The sequence below is a fragment of the Homarus americanus genome, unplaced genomic scaffold (genome assembly GCF_018991925.1).
Source record: "Homarus americanus isolate GMGI-L3 unplaced genomic scaffold, GMGI_Hamer_2.0 scaffold52806, whole genome shotgun sequence".
Lineage (NCBI taxonomy): Eukaryota > Metazoa > Arthropoda > Malacostraca > Decapoda > Nephropidae > Homarus > Homarus americanus.
The window spans coordinates 2,643,947-2,663,540 of record NW_024720773.1 but is presented as its reverse complement, the minus strand read 5'-3'; the positions used below and the strand labels follow the sequence as shown (position 1 = coordinate 2,663,540).

General features: G+C 48.8%; 1 protein-coding gene across 1 annotated transcript; it reads right to left on the bottom strand.

The window, feature by feature from the left end:
* Positions 1 to 6,346: 6,346 nt before the first annotated feature.
* LOC121861116 (keratin, type I cytoskeletal 9-like) lies at positions 6,347 to 9,154 on the bottom strand. Its single transcript, XM_042358679.1, has 2 exons — positions 9,059 to 9,154; positions 6,347 to 6,973 (listed from the first exon to the last, which is right to left on the bottom strand). The coding sequence occupies exons 1-2, from the start codon at positions 9,152 to 9,154 to the stop codon at positions 6,515 to 6,517; spliced, it is 555 nt and encodes a 184-aa protein (XP_042214613.1). The 3' UTR covers positions 6,347 to 6,514.
* Positions 9,155 to 19,594: the final 10,440 nt, after the last annotated feature.

The following is a 19,594-nucleotide window of genomic DNA, read 5'->3' as shown; positions in this document are numbered from 1 at the left end:
GCTACAGTACTTCAGGGGGTAAACTATAATAGTGAAGGCACTGCTACAGTACTTCAGGGAGTAAACTCTAATAGTGAAGGCACTGGTACAGTACTTCAGGGGGTAAACTATAATAGTGAAGGCACTGCTACAGTACTTCAGGGGGTAAACTATAATAGTGAAAGCACTGCTACAGTACTTCAGGGAGTAAACTCTAATAGTGAAGGCACTGGTAGAGTACTGCAGGGGGTAAACTATAATAGTGAAGGCACTGCTACAGTACTTCAGGGGGTAAACTATAATAGTGAAAGCACTGCTACAGTACTTCAGGGGGTAAACTGTAATAGTGAAAGCACTGCTACAGTACTTCAGGGGGTAAACTATAATAGTGAAGGCACTGCTACAGTACTTCAGGGAGTAAACTATAATAGTGAATGCACTGCTACAGTACTTCAGGGAGTATACTATAAAAGTGAAGGCACTGCTACAGTACTTCAGGGAGTAAACTATAATAGTGAAGGCACTGCTACAGTACTTCAGGGGGTAAACTATAATAGTGAAGGCACTGGTACAGTACTTCAGGGGGTAAACTGAAATAGTGAAGGCACTGCTACAGTACTTCAGGGGGTAAACTATAATAGTGAAGGCACTCCTACAGTACTTCAGGGAGTAAACTAAAATAGTGAAGGCACTGCTACAGTACTTCAGGGGGTAAACTATAATAGTGAAGGTACTGCTACGGTACTTCAGAGGGTAAACTATAATAGAGAAAGCACTGCTACAGTACATCAGGGGGTAAACTATAATAGTGAATGCACTGCTACAGTACTTCAGGGGGTAAACTACAATAGTGAAGACACTGCTAGAGTACTTCAGGGGGTAAACTATAATAGAGAAAGCACTGCTACAGTACTTCAGGGAGTAAACTATAATAGCGAAGGCACTGCTACAGTACTTCAGGGGGTAAACTACAATAGTGAAGACACTGCTAGAGTACTTCAGGGGGTAAACTATGGGAGTGAAGGCACTGCTACAGTACTTCAGGGGTAAACAATAGCAGTGAAGGCACTGCAACAGTACTTCAGGGGGTAAACTATAATAGTGAAGGCAATGCTACAGTACTTCAGGGAGTAAACTATAATAGTGAAGGCAATGCTACAGTACTTCAGGGAGTAAACTATAATAGTGAAGGCACTGCTACAGTACTTGGGGGGGTAAACTATAATAGTGAAGGCACTGCTACAGTACTTCAGGGAGTAAACTATAATAGTGAAGGCACTGCTACAGTATTTCAGGGGGTAAACTATGATAGTGAAGGCACTGCTACAGTACTTCAGGGAGTAAACTATAATAGTGAATGCACTGCTACAGTACTTCAGGGGTAACTATATTAGTGAAAGCACTGCTACAGTACTTCAGGGGTAAACTATAATAGTGAAGGCAATAAGTACAGTATTTCAGGGAGTAAACTATAATAGTGAAGGCACTGCTACAGTACTTCAGGGAGTAAAGTGTAATAGCGAAGGCACTGCTTCAGTACTTCAGGGAGTAAACTATAATAGTGAAGGCACTGCTACAGTACTTCGGGGGGTAAACTATAATAGTGAATGCTACAGTACTTTAGGGAGTGAACTATAATAGTGAAGGCACTGCTACAGTACTTCAGCGGGTAAACTATAATAATGAAGGCACTGCTACAGTACTTTAGGGAGTAAACTATAATAGTGAAGGCACTGCTACAGTACTTGGGGGGGTAAACTATAATAGTGAAGGCACTGCTACAGTACTTCAGGGAGTAAACTATAATAGTGAAGGCACTGCTACAGTACTTCAGGGAGTAAACTATAATAGTGAAGGCACTGCAACACTACTCAAGTGGTTAAACTATAAAAGTGAAGGCACTGCTACATTACTTCAGGGAATAAACTATAATAGCTAAGGCACTGCTACAGTACTTCGGGGAGTAAACTTACCAGTAGGCTGCACTGGCACAGTACTCAGGGAATAACTATACAGTGAAGGCACTGCTACAGTACTTCAGGGAGTAAACTATAATAGTGAAGGCACTGCTACAGTACTTCAGGGAGTAAACTATAATAGTGAAGGCACCTGTACAGTACTTCAGGAAGTAAACTATAATAGTGAAGGCACTGCTACAGTACTTCAGGGAGTAAACTATAATAGTGAAGGCACTGCTACAGTACTTCAGGGAGTAAACTATAATAGTGAAGGCACTGCTACAGTACTTCAGGGGGTAAACTATAATAGTGAAGGCACTGCTACAGTACTTCAGGAGTAAACTATAATAGTGAATGCACTACAGTACTCAGGGGGTAAACTATATTAGTGAAAGCACTGCTACAGTACTCAGGTAAACTATAATAGTGGTAAGGCAATGCTACAGCACTTCAGGGAGTAAACTATAACAGTGAAGGCACTGCTACAGTACTTCCAGGGAGTAAATGGAATAGCGAAGGCACTGCTACAGTACTAGAAAGAAAGTAAACTGTAATAGTGAAGGCACTGCTACAGTACTAGGTAACTATAATAATGTATATAATTGCTACAGTACTTAGAGAAAACTATATTAGTGAAGGCACTGCTACAGTACTAGTAAACTATAATAATGAAGGCACTGCTACAGTAATTTTAGGGAGTAAAACTATAATAGTGAAGGCACTGCTACAGTACTTGGGGGGTAAACTATAATAGTGAAGGCACTGCTACAGTACTTCAGGGAGTAAACTATAATAGTGAAGGCACTGCTACAGTACTTCTGGGGGTAAACTGTAATAGTGAAGGCACTGCTACAGTACTCAAGGGTTTATACTATAATAGTGAAGGCACTGCTACATTACTTCAGGGAATAAACTATAATAGCTAAGGCACTACTACAGTACTTCGGGGAGTAAACTATAATAGTGAAGGCACTGGGACAGTACTTCAGGGAGTAAACTATAATAGTGAAGGCACTGCTACAGTACTTCAGGGAGTAAACTATAATAGTGAAGGCACTGCTACAGTACTTCAGGGAGTAAACTATATTAGTGAAGGCACTGGTACAGTACTTCAGGGAATAATCTATAATAGCAAAGGCACTGCTACAGTACTTCGGGGAGTAAACTATAATAGTGAAGGCACTGGTACAGTACTTCAGGGAGTAAACTATAATAGTGAAGGCACTGCTACAGTACTTAAGGCAGTAAACTATAATAGTGAAGGCAATGCTACAGTACTTCAGGGGGTAACTATAATAGTGAAATGCACTGCTACAGTACTTCAGGGAGTAAACTATAATAGTGAAGGCAATGCTACAGTACTTCAGCGGGTAAACTATAATAGTGAAGGCACTGCTACAGTACTTCAGGGGGTAAACTATAATAGTGAAGGCACTGCTACAGTACTTTAGGGAGTAAACTATAATAGTGAAGGCACTGCTACAGTACTTCAGGGGGTAAACTATAATAGTGAAGGCACTGCTACAGTACTTCAGGGAGTAAACTATAATAGTGAAGGCACTGGTACAGTACTTCAGGGAGTAAACTATAATAGTGAAGGCACTGCTACAGTACTTCAGGGAGTAAACTATAATAGTGAAGGCACTGCTACAGTACTTCAGGGAGTAAACTATAAAAGTGAAGGCACTGCTACAGTACTCAAGGGGGTAAACTATAATAGTGAAGGCACTGCTACAGTACTTCAAGGAATAAACTATAATAGCAAAGGCACTGCTACAGTACTTCGGGGAGTAAACTATAATAGTGAAGGCACTGGTACAGTACTTCAGGGAGTAAACTATAATAGTGAAGGCACTGCTACAGTACTTCAGGCAGTAAACTATAATAGTGAAGGCACTGCTACAGTACTTCAGGGGGTAAACTATAATAGTGAAGGCACTGCTACAGTACTTCAGGCAGTAAACTATAATAGTCAAGGCACTGCTACAGTACTTCAGGGAGTAAACTATAATAGTTAAGGCACTGCTACAGTACTTCAGGGGGTAAACTATAAATGAAGGCAATGCTACAGTACTTCAGGGGGTAACTATAATAGTGAAATGCACTGCTACAGTACTTCAGGGAGTAAACTATAATAGTGAAGGCAATGCTACAGTACTTTAGCGGGTAAACTATAATAGTGAAGGCACTGCTACAGTACATCAGGGGGTAAACTATAATAGTGAAGGCACTGCTACAGTACTTTAGGGAGTAAACTATAATAGTGAAGGCACTGCTACAGTACTTGAGGGGGTAAACTATAATAGTGAAGGCACTGCTACAGTACTTCAGGGAGTAAACTCTAATAGTGAAGGCACTGGTACAGTACTTCAGGGAGTAAACTATAACAGTGAAGGCACTGCTACAGTACTTCAGGGAGTAAACTATAATAGTGAAGGCACTGCTACAGTACTTCAGGGAGTAAACTATAATAGTGAAGGCACTGCTACAGTACTCAAGGGGGTAAACTATAATAGTGAAGGCACTGCTACAGTACTTCAAGGAATAAACTATAATAGCAAAGGCACTGCTACAGTACTTCAGGGAGTAAACTATAATAGTGAAGGCACTGCTACAGTACTTCAGGGAGTAAACTAAAATAGTGAAAGCACTGCTACAGTACTTCAGGAAGTAAACTATAATAGTGAAGGCACTGCTACAGTACTTCAGGGAGTAAACTATAATAGTGAAGGCACTGCTACAGTACTTCAGGGGGTCAACTATAATAGTGAAGGCACTGGTACAGTACTTCGGGGAGTAAACTATAATAGTGAAGGCACTGCTACAGTACTTCACTAGGTAATGTCAGACCAGCAACTAAACTTTCTCTCATGTATAAACGCTTGATATATAATTTAAGAATGGTGACCTGACATAATATAGTTCAAGGTGTTAACACGGGAAACTTAAGTCTCTCATAGAATTTGTGTTAGACAATAAGAAAAAAGAGATGAAGGGTTTTGACAACCCTATCGAGACCCCCTCCGTGAAGATACTTCTTGAGGCGAGTGTAAAGTATATTATCCACCCATTGTATAAAAGGTTGGACGTATAACAAAAGTGAATAATGGTAAAAGGGTTCCTACAGTAGGTGGTGCAGGAAGGTTGTGGGTCATGTATACAGGTGGTGTAGGAAGGTTGTGGGTCATGTATACAGGTGGTGCAGGGAGGTTGTGGGTCATGTATACAGGTGGTGCAGGGAGGTTGTGGGTCATGTATACAGGTGGTGCAGGGAGGTTGTGGGTCATGTATACAAGTGGTGCAGGGAGGTTGTGGGTCATGTATACAGGTGGTGTAGGAAGGTTGTGGGTCATGTATACAGGTGGTGCAGGGAGGTTGTGGGTCATGTATACAGGTGGTGCAGGGAGGTTGTGGGTCATGTATACAGGTGGTGCAGGGAGGTTGTGGGTCATGTATACGGTGGTGCAGGAAGGTTGTGGGTCATGTATACAAGTGGTGCAGGGAGGTTGTGGGTCATGTATACAAGTGGTGCAGGAAGGTTGTGGGTCATGTATACAGGTGGTGCAGGAGGTTGGGTCATGTATACAGGTGGTGCAGGATGGTTGTGGGTCATGTATACAGGTGGTGCAGGATGGTTGTGGGTCATGTATACAAGTGGTGCAGGAAGGTTGTGGGTCATGTATACAGGTGGTCAGGAAGGTTGTGGGTCATGTATACAGGTGGTGCAGGATGGTTGTGGGTCATGTATACAGGTGGTGCAGGATGGTTGTGGGTCATGTACAGTGGTGCAGGATGGTTGTGGGTCATGTATACAGGTGGTGCAGGAAGGTTGTGGGTCATGTATACAAGTGGTGCAGGGAGGTTGTGGGTCATGTATACAAGTGGTGCAGGGGTTGTGGGTCATGTATACAAGTGGTGCAGGAAGGTTGTGGGTCATGTATACAGGTGGTGCAGGAAGGTTGTGGGTCATGTATACAGGTGGTGCAGGATGGTTGTGGGTCATGTATACAGGTGGTGCAGGAAGGTTGTGGGTCATGTATACAGGTGGTGCAGGATGGTTGTGGGTCATGTATACAGGTGGTGCAGGATGGTTGTGGGTCATGTATACAGGTGGTGGGATGGTTGTGGGTCATGCGGGTGGTGCAGGATGGTTGTGGGTCATGTATACAGGTGGTGCAGGGAGGTTGTGGGTCATGTATACAAGTGGTGCAGGAGGTTGTGGGTCATGTATACAGGTGGTGCAGGGAGGTTGTGGGTCATTACAGGTGGGTGTGGGTCATGTATACAAGTGGTGCAGGGAGGTTGTGGGTCATGTATACAGGTGGTGCAGGAAGGTTGTGGGTCATGTATACAGGTGGTGCAAGGATACAACTCCCCAAAGCTGGAACAGGGCAATAAAAACAGCTGTGTCGCGTCTTAATTGTTTAATTGTCAAACATGACTGGTAATGGTCACACCCATGGTGGGAAGGAGAGAGGATGGTGGAGGCGACACACACAACTCTTGAAGCGCCACAGTAGACTAGGTAAAATATTCATATTTCCTCTGTGCCTCAGGATATAAAGAAGTCGCTCATGCTAGTGGTTGTAACTGGCCTTGAGGGCGACATAAGCGGCGCCGTGATGGGCCGCAGCGTTGAGTGAGGCGGAGTTGGCGTGGTCCGTCAGGTAGTTCACTGCATTAGCAATGTTGGGGTCGTTGGCCTGCGCTACTACACCATGGGCGGCACTGGCAGCGGCTGCGTCTGCAGACTGGATGGCATAATTACCCCCACCGATTGCCTTAGCAGCGTATGGGTCCCCAGCAGCTAGGGCAGCATGGTAGTACCACTGCTGCTGTGCTCCATAGGTGGACGGCTCGAAGGGGAAGCCTCCTGCGTTGAGCACGTGGGACCTGGGTCCTGCACTGAAGTATCCGGATCCACCGTTACCAGCCAGCAGGACGTTGACGCCACCTGAACCGCCACCTGAACCGCCGGTGTAGCCGCTACCATAACTACCCCCGTAACCTCCACCATGGCTGCCACCCCGACGAACCTGTTATAAACACCGTAAATTGTAATTGGCTCAACAACCAAGTAACTAAATATGCAGTATATCTTTCATTGTCATCAAAGTTTGTTTAAAGAATTACGTGTTGATGATATGCCTTACCCTGGCGGCCGAGCTGACACCCAACACCACGGCAACTGTGGGGGAGACAAGATCACTTTACTGACACAGTACACCTAAGGGAGCGAGTGTTGTATTGTGTTGTTAAAAGTGTTACAGATGTTGTTAGAGCAGTGTTACAGAGATGTTGTTAGGGCAGTGTTACAGAGATGTTGTTAGGACAGTGTTACATAGATGTTGTTAGGACAGTGTTAGAGATGTTAAGACAGTGTTATAGAGATGTTGTTAAGATACTGGCACAAATGAGCGTCCTGATAGAACTGCCCTTGTGGCAAAAGAGCTGGCTAGGTATAACATCAATATAACAGCCATCAGTGAGTCCCGTCTCCCAGACGAGGGTCAACTCATAGAACGAAGGTCCAGCTATACCTTCTCCTGAAGGGTAAGCCTACTGCAGGGAGAAACCGCATTTATGGAGTTGGCTTTGCCATTCGCCAATCCGTCCTACAAAGGCTAACTGAAATGTCTGTTGGGGTCAATGAGCGCCTCATGACGGGAGGTCTCGCTGAATCACTCACAGCATGCCTTCTTCATCAGTGCATACGCCCCAACACTGGATGTAGAGGATGACATCAAGGAGGCCTTTTACGCCGACCTAAACAGAGTGCCAACCTCTATCCCCAGAGAAGATAAGGTTGTGCCCCTAGGTGACTTCAATGCCAAAGTTGGCAGAGATGCTGACATTTGGCAGGGAACATATGGAGAAATGGACTTGGCAATGTAATCCCAATGGCCTATTCCTCCTCAGCAAGTGTGCTGCTCACAACCTCACTATCACCAGTATCTTGTTAAGGCAGGCCGACAAGTTCAAGGGTTCGTGGCAACACCCACGATCCAAACACTGGCATCTCATTGACTACATCAGTGTCAGAGAAAGAGGTCGTCAAGCCATGCGTGGCTCAGACTACTAAGACACAGATCATCGGCTCGTGAGGGCCAAACTCTTCCTTCACATTGCCCCAAAACGGAGGCAACAAGCCTCCAGAAGAGGTTTTAACACCAAACGACTGGAGGATCCAGCGGTAGTAAATGCTTTCAGAGAGCAGCTCAACGAGGGGCTGATAAACAACCCAACAACAAACAACCAAAATCCCAGTGTCGAATGGGGTTCCATCAAAGCTATCATCACAAAAACCTGCAACGAGACAATTGGCCTGATCAAAAGAAAACACCATGATTGGTTTGATGAAAACTACTTGGAAATCGAAGTACTCGTCAGTATTAAATGTGCTGCTCTCTCTGACTGGCAGAACAACCCTAAGCCACGGACCATAGCTGATACCTTCCAAGAGAAGAAAGCGATGGCCCAGCTCGAACTACGCTAACTAATGAACAGTTGGTGGTTAAAATATAAGATGTGAAATGCAAAGACTTGCAGAACAACACAAAATGCATGAATTTTTCAATTCCATTGAAACAATATATGACCCAACTACTCATGGCATGGCCTCCCTCCTCTCATTCAACGGTAACTCCCTAATTAAATATGAAGAACGCATACGTCAACACTGGAAGAAACACTACCATTCGCTGCTCAACCGAAACATCAGTGTGGATGCCCTGACTACCCAGCAGGTTCCTCAATACCCAGAGCTGACCCACCTTATCTATCCTCCATCCCAGGATGAAGTAGCTACTGCCATCAAGCAGATAAAAATAAAAGCCACAGGGCCTGATAAAATCCCAGCCGAGGTGTATCAAGCAGGAGGACCTCTGCTTACCGGCCGTCTCCACTCTTTCCTGGAGAATGTATGGGAAAAGGAGGAAATTCCCCAAGGTCTAATATTTATAAAAACAAGGGAGACCGGTCAGACTGGCAAACTACCACCGGATCTCGTTGCTGTCTGGCTAGATTATCGCCAGAGTCCTCCTAAACAGACTATTTCCTGAGGGGAAAACTTCCTCCCAGAATCTCAATATGACTTTAGACCATGAGGAGGCATCACTAACATGATCATTGTCCTTACTAAGTCCTTCGACTCGGTTAACAGGGAATGCCTCTGGCAGATCCTCAGTCTTTTTAGCTGCCACAAAATTCATCGCCATTGTGAGGCAACTCCACGATGGCATTAACAGCAGTGTCCTACACGGTGACACCCAGTTTGAGTTCTTTTCCATCCAAACGGGGGTAAAACAAGGATGTGTACTGACACCAATTCTCTTTTCCAATTTCTTCGCTGCCTTCCTTACTCGTGCGATTAACAATTTAGCCAGTGCGGTGGACATACTGTACCGGATGAAGGATGATTTAACATAATATGACTCCAGGTAGGAACAAGGGTCTCGGACGCTTCAGTATGCAGACAACCTCACTCGTTGCTCACACTGAACGCCACCTACAGGATATCCTGAACACTTACATAGATGCATATGCACACTTAGGCCTTGATGTGAATACACTTAAGACTCAAATTCTCTTTTAACCCGCCCTGGTTCAACCAAACCTCTGCCATCCATCCAGCTTAACGGTACTACCCTCTCTAATGTTATCCACTTCTGGTACCTTAGCTACCACCTGTCCACACCGGACATCTAGTAAGAGATTCAACATCGGAGCACATGTGCATCTCAAGTCTTTGGCAAATCGTAACCGTGTGTTTCAGATGTAGGGAGCTGAAATTATCTACAAAGTATCGAACAGTGATCCTCCTCACCCTGATGTATGGTAGCGAGACATGGATCACATACAGGAAACACATCAAGACACTTAAAAACTTTCACCAACGTAGTCTACGATTCATCCTATGAGTTCGCTGGGAAGACAGGAAAGCAAATGCCATTATTCTCGCTGACACCAACTGTAGGAGCATTGAGGCTACCATTATCCATGAACAGCTACGCTGGACTGGCCACGTTACCCGTATGGACGATGGTAGAGCGCCAAAGCAGCTACTTTACAGTCACTTAACGAATAGTAAACTTAAGTGATCGTGGGCCCTTCGAGCCCGGTTCGCCATCCGGCTGACAGCGTACAGCGACATCGTTTTTCAGTGTAAATAAAATGGTTAATTAATGCCTTCCTAAAGAAACCATCAACATAGGACAAGGTTTGTTCCACTCTACGATTTTTTTGCGATTTTTCCACCAAGTTTGATGAAAAACGATTGTGCCATTTCGGCTGCCCAGAACAGACACACACACACAGACACACAGCTATTCCTATAGTACATTAGATAGTACAAGTGATCGCTGGCACCTTCGTGCCCAGTGAAAGTTTCAACGCTCAGGTTGGCTAGCGTACAGCGAATAAGGGTGCGCCAAGTCTGTAGACTTGCATGGTTAATTAGGGTGCGCCAAGTCCGTAGACTTGCATCGTTTTCCATCGTAAATAAAATGGTTGATTAATGCCTTCCTATAGAAACCATCGACATGGGACAAGGTTTGTTCCACTCTACGATTTTTTGGCGATTTTTCCACCAAGTTTGATGAAAAACGATTGTACCGTTTCAGCTGCCCAGAAAAGAAGACAGACATACAGACACACGGCTAGTCATATAGTATATTAGATACTAGATGACGCTGGCAGGCAACGGATAAGGTATAAGGATAGTCTTAAGACAAACCTGAAAAGTTCCAAATCGACCCCCTCACCTGGGAGACAACTAGTCCACACCGTAACACTTGGAGGAGCACCACACGAGAAGGTGCCAATACCTTCGAGTTAGCCCGACTGCAAAACGAGGCAGATAAGCTTCAACGCCGGAAAGACACTGTCGCCACCCCTCCCACATTAGATGTAGCCTCCCACTTGTGCAACATCTGTGATCGACCCTACCAGTCCTGTATCGACCTCTTTACTCACCTTAAAACTCACCAACCTAGGTGACATCCCTAATACCATATCATTGTATCATAGCTGGATGATCATCATACTCTATTCCGAGTGAGAGGAAAGTAGTAGTAGTAGTAATAGTGGTGGTATGTGTGTGAGGAACAATACTGGGTGGTGGTGTGTGAGGAACAAACTGGGTGGTGGTGTGTGAGGAACAACACTGGGTGGTGGTGTGTGAGGAACAACACTGGGTGGTGGTGTGTGAGGAACAACACTGGGTGGTGGTGTGTGAGGAACAACACTGGGTGGTGGTGTGTGAGGAACAACACTGGGTGGTAGTGTGTGAGGAACAACACTGGGTGGTGGTGTGTGAGGAACAACACTAGGTGGTGGTGTGTGAGGAACAACAAAGGGTGATTGTGTGTCAGAACACTGGGTGGTTGTGTGTGTGAGGAACAACACTGGTGGTGGCATGTGAGAAACAACACTGGGTGGTGGTGGTGGTGTGTGAGGAACAACAAAGGGTGATTGTGTGTCAGAACAACACTGGTGGTTGTGTGTGAGGAACAACACTGGGTGGTGGTGTGTGAGGAAAACACTGGTGGTGGTGTGTGAGGAACAACACTGGTGGTGGTGTGTGAGGAACAACACTAGGTGGTGGTGTGTGAGAACAACAATGGGTGGTGGTGTGTGAGGAACACTGGGTGGTGGTGTGTGAGGAACAACAATGGATGGTGGTGTGTGAGGAACAACACTGGGTGGTGGTGTGTGAGGAATGGTGGTGGTAGTGTGAGGAACAACAGTGGGTGGTGGTGATGTTGCGTGAGGAACAACACTGGGTGGTGGTGTGTGAGGAACATCACTGGGTGGTGGTGTGTGGAGGAACAACACTGGATGGTGGTGTGTGAGGAACAATAGTGGGTGGTGGTGTGTGGGGAACAACACTAGGTGGTGGTGGTGGTGAGTGAGGAACAACACTGGGTGGTGGTGGTGTGTGAGGACATCACTGGGTTGTGGTGCTGGTGGTGTATTAGGAACAACACTGGGTGGTGGTGTGTGAAGAACAACACTGGGTGGTGGTGTGTGAAGAACAACACTGGGTGGTGGTGGTGGTGCGTGAGGAACAACACTGGATGGTGGTGTGAGGAACATCACTGGGTGGTGGTGTGTGAGGAACAACACTGGGTGGTGGTGGTGGTGCGTGAGGAACAACACTGGATGGTGGTGGTGGTGCGTGAGGAACAACACTGGATGGTGGTGTGTGAGGAACAACACTGGGTGGTGGTGTGTGAGACAACACTGAGGTGGTGGTGTGTGAGGAACAGCACTGGGTGGTGGTGTGTGAGGAACAACACTGGGTGGTGGTGTGTGAGAAACAACACTGAGTGGTGGTGTGTGAGAACAGCACTGGGTGGTGGTGTGTGAGGAAACACTGGGTGGTGGTGTGTGAGAACAACACTGGGTGGTGTGGTGGTGTGAGGAACAGCACTGGGTGTTGGTGTGTGAGGAACATAACTGGGTGGTGGTGTGTGAGGAACAACACTGGGTGGTGGTGGTGGTGTGAGGAACATAACTGGGTGTTGGTGTGTGAGGAACAATACTGGGTGGTGGTGTGTGATGAACAACACTGGGTGGTGGTGTGTGAGGAAAAAACTGGGTGGTGGTGTGAGGAACAACACTGGGTGGTGGTGGTGTGTGAGGAACAACACTGGGTGGTGGTGTGTGATGAACAACACTGGGTGGTGTGTGTGAGGAACAACACTGAGTGGTGGTGTGTGAGAACAGCACTCGTGGTGGTGTGGTGGTGTATGAACAACACTGGGTAGTGGTGTTGGTGTGAAAACAACACTGAGTGGTGGTGTGTGAGAACAACACTGGGTGGTGTTGATGTGTGAAACAACACTGGTGGTGGTGTGTGAGGAACAGCACTGGGTGGCGGTGTGTCAGGAACAACACTGGGTGGTGGTGTTGGTGTGAAGAACAACACTGGTGGTGGTGTGTGAGACAACACGGTGGTGGTCTGTGAGAAACAACACTGGTGGTGGTGTGAACAGCACTGGGTGGCGGTGTGTCAGGAACAACATTGGGTGGTGGTGGTGGTGTATGAGGAACAACACTGGGTGGTGGTGTGTGAGGAACAACTGGGTGGTGGTGGTGGTGGTGGTGGTGGTGGTGGTGTGGGAACAACAATTGGGTGGTGGTGGTGTGTGAGGAGCAATACTGGGTGGTGGTGATGTGAGAAACAACACTGGGTGGTGGTATGTGAGGAACATCACTGGGTGGTGTTAGTGTGTGAACAACACTGGGTGGTGGTGTGTAAGGAACAACAATTGGGTGGTGGTGGTGTGAGGAACAACACTGGGTGGTGCTGTGTCAGGAACAACACTGGGTGGTGGTGGTGTATGAGGAGCAACACTGGGTGGTGTTGGTGTGTGAGAACAACACCGGGTGGTGAGGAACAACACTGGGTGGTAGTGGTGTGTCAGGAACAACACTGGGTGTTGGTGTGTAGGAACAACAATTGGATGGTGGTGGTGTGTGAGGAACAACACTGGGTGGTGCTGTGTGAGGAACAACACTGGGTGGTGGTTGTGGTGGTGGTGGTGTGTGAATAACAACACTTGGTGGTGGTTATGTGTAAGGAACAACACTGGGCGGTGGTGATGTGTGAGGAACAACACTGGGCGGTGGTGGGTGAACAACACTGGGTGGTGGTGAGTGAGAACAACACTGTGTGGGTGGAGTGTGAGAACAACACTGGGTGGTGGTGGTGCATGAAGAGCATCACTGGGTGGAGGTGGTGGTGTGTGAGGAACAACACTGGGTGGTGGTGGTGGTGGTGGTGTGGTGGTGGTGTGTGAATAACAACACTGGGTGGGTGATGTATGAGGAACAACAGGTGGTGGTGGTGTGTGAGGAACAACACTGGGTGGTGGTGTGTCAGGAACAACACTGGGTGGTGGTTGTGTATGAGAGCAACACTGGGTGGTGTTGCTGTGTGAGGGCAACACTGGGTGGTGGTGTGTGAGGAACAACACTGGGTGGTAGTGGTGTGTGAGGAACAACACTGGGTGGTGGTGTGTGAGGAACAACACTGGGTGGTGGTGGTGCATGAGCAACCTGGGTGGTGATTGTGAGAACAACACTGGGTGGTGGTGGTGTGTGAGGAACAACACTGGGTGGAGGTGGTGGTGTGTGAGGAACAGCACTGGGTGGTGGTGTGTGAGGAACAGCACTGGGTGGTGTGGTGTGTGAATAACAACACTGGGTGGTGATGTGTGAGGAACAACACTGGGTGGTGGTAGTGTTATGAACAACACTGGGGGTGGTGATGTGTGAATAACAACACTGGGTGGTGGTGTGTGATGAACAACACTGGGTGGTGGTGTGTGAACAACACTGGTGGTGGTAGTGTGTTATGAACAACACTGGGCGGTGGTGGTGATGTGTGAATAACAACACTGGGTGGTGGTGTGTGATGAAACAACACTGGTGGTGGTAGTGTGTTATGAACAACACTGGGTGGTGGTGTGTGAGGAACAACACTGGGTGGTGGTGTGTGAGGAACAACACTGGGTGGTGGTAGTGTGTTATGAACAACACTGGGCGGTGGTGGTGATGTGTGAATAACAACACTGGGTGGTGGTGTGTGATGAACAACACTGGGTGGTGGTAGTGTGTTATGAACAACACTGGGTGGTGGTGTGTGATGAACAACACTGGGTGGTGGTGTGTGTGTGAACAACACTGAGCGGTGGTGGTGATTGTGAATAACAACACTGGGTGGTGGTGTGTGATGAACAACACTGGGTGGTGGGTGTGTATGAACAACACTGGGTGGTGGTGTGGGGCTGGGTTGTGGTGTGTGGGAACAACACGGTGGTGGTGGTGTATGAGGGCAACACTGGGTGGTGGTGGTGTGTGAGGAACAACACTGGGTGTGGTGGTGTGTGAACAACACTGGGTTGTGGTGTCAAGAACAACACTGGGTGGTGGTGGTGTATGAGGAGCAACACTGGGTGGTGGTGGGGTGTGAGAACAACACTGGGTGGTGGTGTGTGAGAACAAAACTGGGTGGTGGTGGTGTGTGATGAACAACACTGGGTGGTGGTGTGTGAGGAACAAAACTGGGTGGTGGCGGTGGTGTGTGAGGAACAACACTGGGTGGTGGTGGTGGTGGTGGTGTGTGAGGAACAACACTGGGTGGTGTTGTGTGAACACAGGGTGGTGGTGTGTGAGAACAACACTGGGTGGTGGTGTGTGAGGAACAACACTGGGTGGTGGTGGTGTGAGTAACAACACTGGGTGGTGGTGGTGGTGGGTGGTGGTGGTGGTGGTGGTGGTGTGTGAACAACACTGGGTGGTGGTGGTGTGTGAGGAACAACACTGAGTGGTGGTGTGACGAACAACACTGGGTGGTGGTGGTGTTTGAGTAACAACACTGGGTGTGGTGGTGGTGGTGTGGTGGTGTCTGAGGAACAACACGGGGTGGTGGTGTGTGAGAACAACACTGGGTGTTGGTGTGTGAGGAACAACACTGGGTGGTGGTGTGTGTGAGAACAACACTGGGTGGTGGTGGTGTGTGATGAACAACACTGGGTGGTGGTGTGTGAGGTAACACTGGGTGGTGGCGGTGGTGGTGTGTGAGAACAACACTGGGTGGTGGTGGTGGTGGTGTGGGGAACAACACTGGGTGGTGTTGTGTGAGAACAACACTGGGTGGTGGTGTGTGAGGAACAACACTGGGTGGTGGTGTGTGAGGAACAACACTGGGTGGTGGTGGTGTTTGAGGAACAACACTGGGTGGTGGTGGTGGTGGTGTGTCAGAACAACACTGTGTGGTGGTGTGTGTGTGGAACAACACTGGGTGAGGTGGTTGGGGTGTGATGAACAACACTGGGTTGTGTTATGTGAGGAACAACACTGGGTGGTGGTGTATGAGGAACAACACTGGGTGGTGGTGTATGAGAACAACACTGGGTGAACACTGGGTGGTGGTGGTGGTGGTGGTGGTGGTGGTGGTGGTGGTGGTGTCTCAGGAACAACACTGGGTGGTGGTATGTGTGGAACAACACTGGGTGGTGGTGTTGGTGGTGTGAGAACAACACTGGGTGATGGTGTGTGAGAACGACACTGGGTGGTGGTGTGTGAACAACTCCTGGGTGGTGTGTTGTGTGAGGAACAACACTGGTGGTGGCGTGTGAGGAACAACACTGGGTGGTGGTGTGTGAGGAACAACACTGGGTGGTGGTGTGTGAGAACAACACTGGGTGGTGTGGTGGTGTGAGAACAACACTGGGTGGTGGTGTGTGAGGAACAACACTGGGTGGTGGTGTGTGAGGAACAACACTGGGTGGTGGTGTGGTGTGAGAACAACACTGGGTGGTGGTGTGTGAACAATACTGGGTGGCGGTGTGTGAGGAACAACACTGGGTGGTGGTGTGTGAGAACAACACTGGGTGGTGGTGTGTGAGGAACAACACTGGGTGGTGGTGTGTGAGGGACTAGGTGTGATGTGTGAGTCACTGGGTGGTGGTGTGTGAGGAACAACACTGGTGGTGGTGTGTGAGGAACAACTCGGTGGTGGTGTGGTGGTGTGTGAGGAACAACACTGGGTGGTGGTGTTTGAGACAATACTGGGTGGTGTTGTGGAGAAACAAAGTGGGTGGTGGTGGTGTGTGAGGAACAACACTAGGTGGTGGTGAGTGAGGAACAACACTGGGTGTTGTTTCAGAGAGCAAATACTGGGTGGTGGTGGTGGCAACACTGGGTGGTGGTTTGTGAGGAAACAACACTGGGTGGTGGTGTGTGAGGAACAACACTGGGTGGTGGTGGTGTAGAGGCACTCTGGCTGGTGGTGTGTGAGGAACAACACTGGGTGGTGGTGATTTAGGAGAACAACACTGGTGTTGGTGTGTGAGAAACAACACTGGGTGGTGGTGTGTGAGAGCAACACTGGGTGGTGGTGTGTGAAAACAACATTGGGTGGTGGTGTGAGAACAACACTGGGTGGTGGTGATTTGAGGAACAATGACTGGGTGTTGGTTGTGAGAAACAACACTGGGTGGTGTGATGAGAGCAACACTGGGTGGTGGTGTGTGAATAACAACACTGGATGGTGGTGGGGTTAGGAACAACACTGGGTGGTGATGTGTGAGGAAACAAATACTGGGTGGTGTGTGAGAACAACACTGGGTGGTGGTGTGTGTGTGAGGAACATCTCTGGGTGGTGGTGGTGGTGTGTGAGAACAACACTGTGTGGTGGTCGTGTGTGAGGAACAACACTGGGTGGTGGTGGTGGTGTGTGGAACAACACTGGGTGGTGGTGGTGGAGGAACAACACTGGGTGGTGGTGTGTCAGGAGCAACACTGTGGTGCTGTGTGAAGAACAACACTGGGTGGTGGTTGTGGTGGTGGTGGTGTGTGAATAACAACACTGGTGGTGGTTATGTGTATGAACAACACTGGGCGGTGGTGTGTGAGGAACAACACTGGGTGGTGGTGGTGAGGAACAACACTGTGTGGTGGAGTGTGGAACAATGACTGGGTGGTGGTGGTGCATGAGAGCATCACTGGGGAGGTGGTGGTGTGAGGAATAACACTGGGTGGTGGTGGTGGTGGTGGTGGTGTGGTGGTGGTGGTGGTGGTGGTGGTGGTGTGTGAATAAAACACTGGGTGGTGGTGTGTGATGAACAAAACTGGTGGTGGTAGTGTGTTATGAACAACACTGGGTGGTGGTGGTGTGAGGAAACAACACTGGGTGGTGGTAGGTGAGGAGCAACACTGGGTGGTGGGTATGTGAGAACAACACTGGGTGGTGGTGTGTGGAGAACAAATACTGGGTGGTGGTGTGTGAGAACAACACTGGGTTGTGGTGTGTCAAGAACAACACTGGGTGGTGGTGGTGTTGAGGAGCAAATACTGGGTGGTGGTGGTGTGAGAAATACTGGGTGGTGGTGAGGAGAACAAAATTGGTGGTGGTGGTGTGTGATGAACAACACTGGGTGGTGTGTGTGTGGAGCAAACTGGGTGGTGGGGTGGTGGTGTGAGGAACAACACTGGGTGGTGGGGTGTGGTGTGAGTGACAACTGAGGCAGTGGAAAACACTGGGTGGTGGTGTGTGAGGAACAACACTGGGTGGTGGTGTGTGTGAGGAACAACACTGGGTGGTGGTGGTGGTGTGAGTAACAACACTGGGTGGTGGTGGTGGTGGTGGTGGTGGTGGTGTGTGAGCAACATGGGTGGTGGTGTGAGGAACAACACTGTGGTGATGGTGCTTGGAGCAACAACACTGGGTGGTGGTGGTGGTGGTGTGAGGAACAACACTGGGTGGTGGTTGTGTGTGAGGAACAACACTGGGTGGTGTGTGTGAGGCAACACTGGGTGGTGGTGTGTGAGAAAGCACTGGGTGGTTGTTGTGGTGGTGGTGGTGTGTGAATAACAACTGTTGGGTGAGTGGTGTATGAGAGAACAACACTGGGTGGTGGTGTGTGAGAACAACACTGGGTGGTGGTGTGTGATGAACAACACTGTGTGGTGTGTGTGAGGGAACAACACTGGGTGGTGGTGGTGTATGAGGAGCATACTGGGTGGTGGGTGGTGGTGTGTGAGGAACAACACTGGGTGGTGGTGTGAGTGGTGGTGGTGGTGGTGGTGTGTGAATAAGCACTTTGGGTGGTGGGTGTGGTGAACAACAGCTGGTGGTGGTGGTGGGCTGTAGACAACTGCTGGGTGGTGGTGGTGGTGTGTGAGGAACAACTGCTGGGTGGTGGTGGTGTGTGAGGAACAACACTGGGTGGTGCTGGTGTGTGGGGAACAACTTGCTGGGTGGTGGTGTGTGAGGAGACAACTGCTGGGTGGTGGTGTGTGAGACAACACTGGGTTGTGGTGTGTCAGAACAACATAGAGTGGTGGTGGTGTGAGAACAACACTGGGTGGTGGTGGTGTGTGGGAACAATACTGGGTGGTGGTGGTGAGGAACAAAGCTGGGTGGTGGTGGTGTGTGAGAACAGCACTGGGTGGTGGTGTGTGAGGAACAGCACTGGGTGGGTGGGTGGTGGTGTGTGAGACAACACTGGGTGGTGTGAGGTGGTGGTGTGTGAGGAACAACTGCTGGGTGGTGTTGTGTGGGAACAACTGCTGGGTGGTGGTGTGTGGGGAACAACACTGGGTGGTGGTGTGAGGAACACATGACGTGGGGGTGGTGTTTGAGTAACAACACTGGGTGGTGGTAGTGGTGGTGGTGGTGGTGGTGGTGTGTCAGGGGAACAACACTGGGTGGTGGTGTGTGAGAGACAACACTGGGTGGTGTGGTGTTTGAGTAGCAACACTGGGTGGTGGTGGTGGTGGTGAGGTGTGGTGTCTGAGGAACAGCATGGGTGGTGGTGTGTGTGGAACAACACTGGGTGGTGGTGTTGGTGGTGTGATGAACAACTGCTGGGTGATGATGTGTGAGGAACAACACTGGGTGATGTGTGTGAGACGACACTGGGTGGTGGTGTGTGGGAACAACTCTGGGTGGTGGTGTTGTGTGAGGAACAACACTGGGTGGTGGTGTGGTGTATGAGGAGCAACACTGGGGTGGTGGTGGTGTGTGAGGCAACACTGGGTGGTGGTGTGAGGAGGAACAACACTGGGTGGTGGTGGTGTGTGATGAACAACACTGGGTGTGTGTGAGGAACAACACTGGGTGGTGGTGTGTGAGGAACAACACT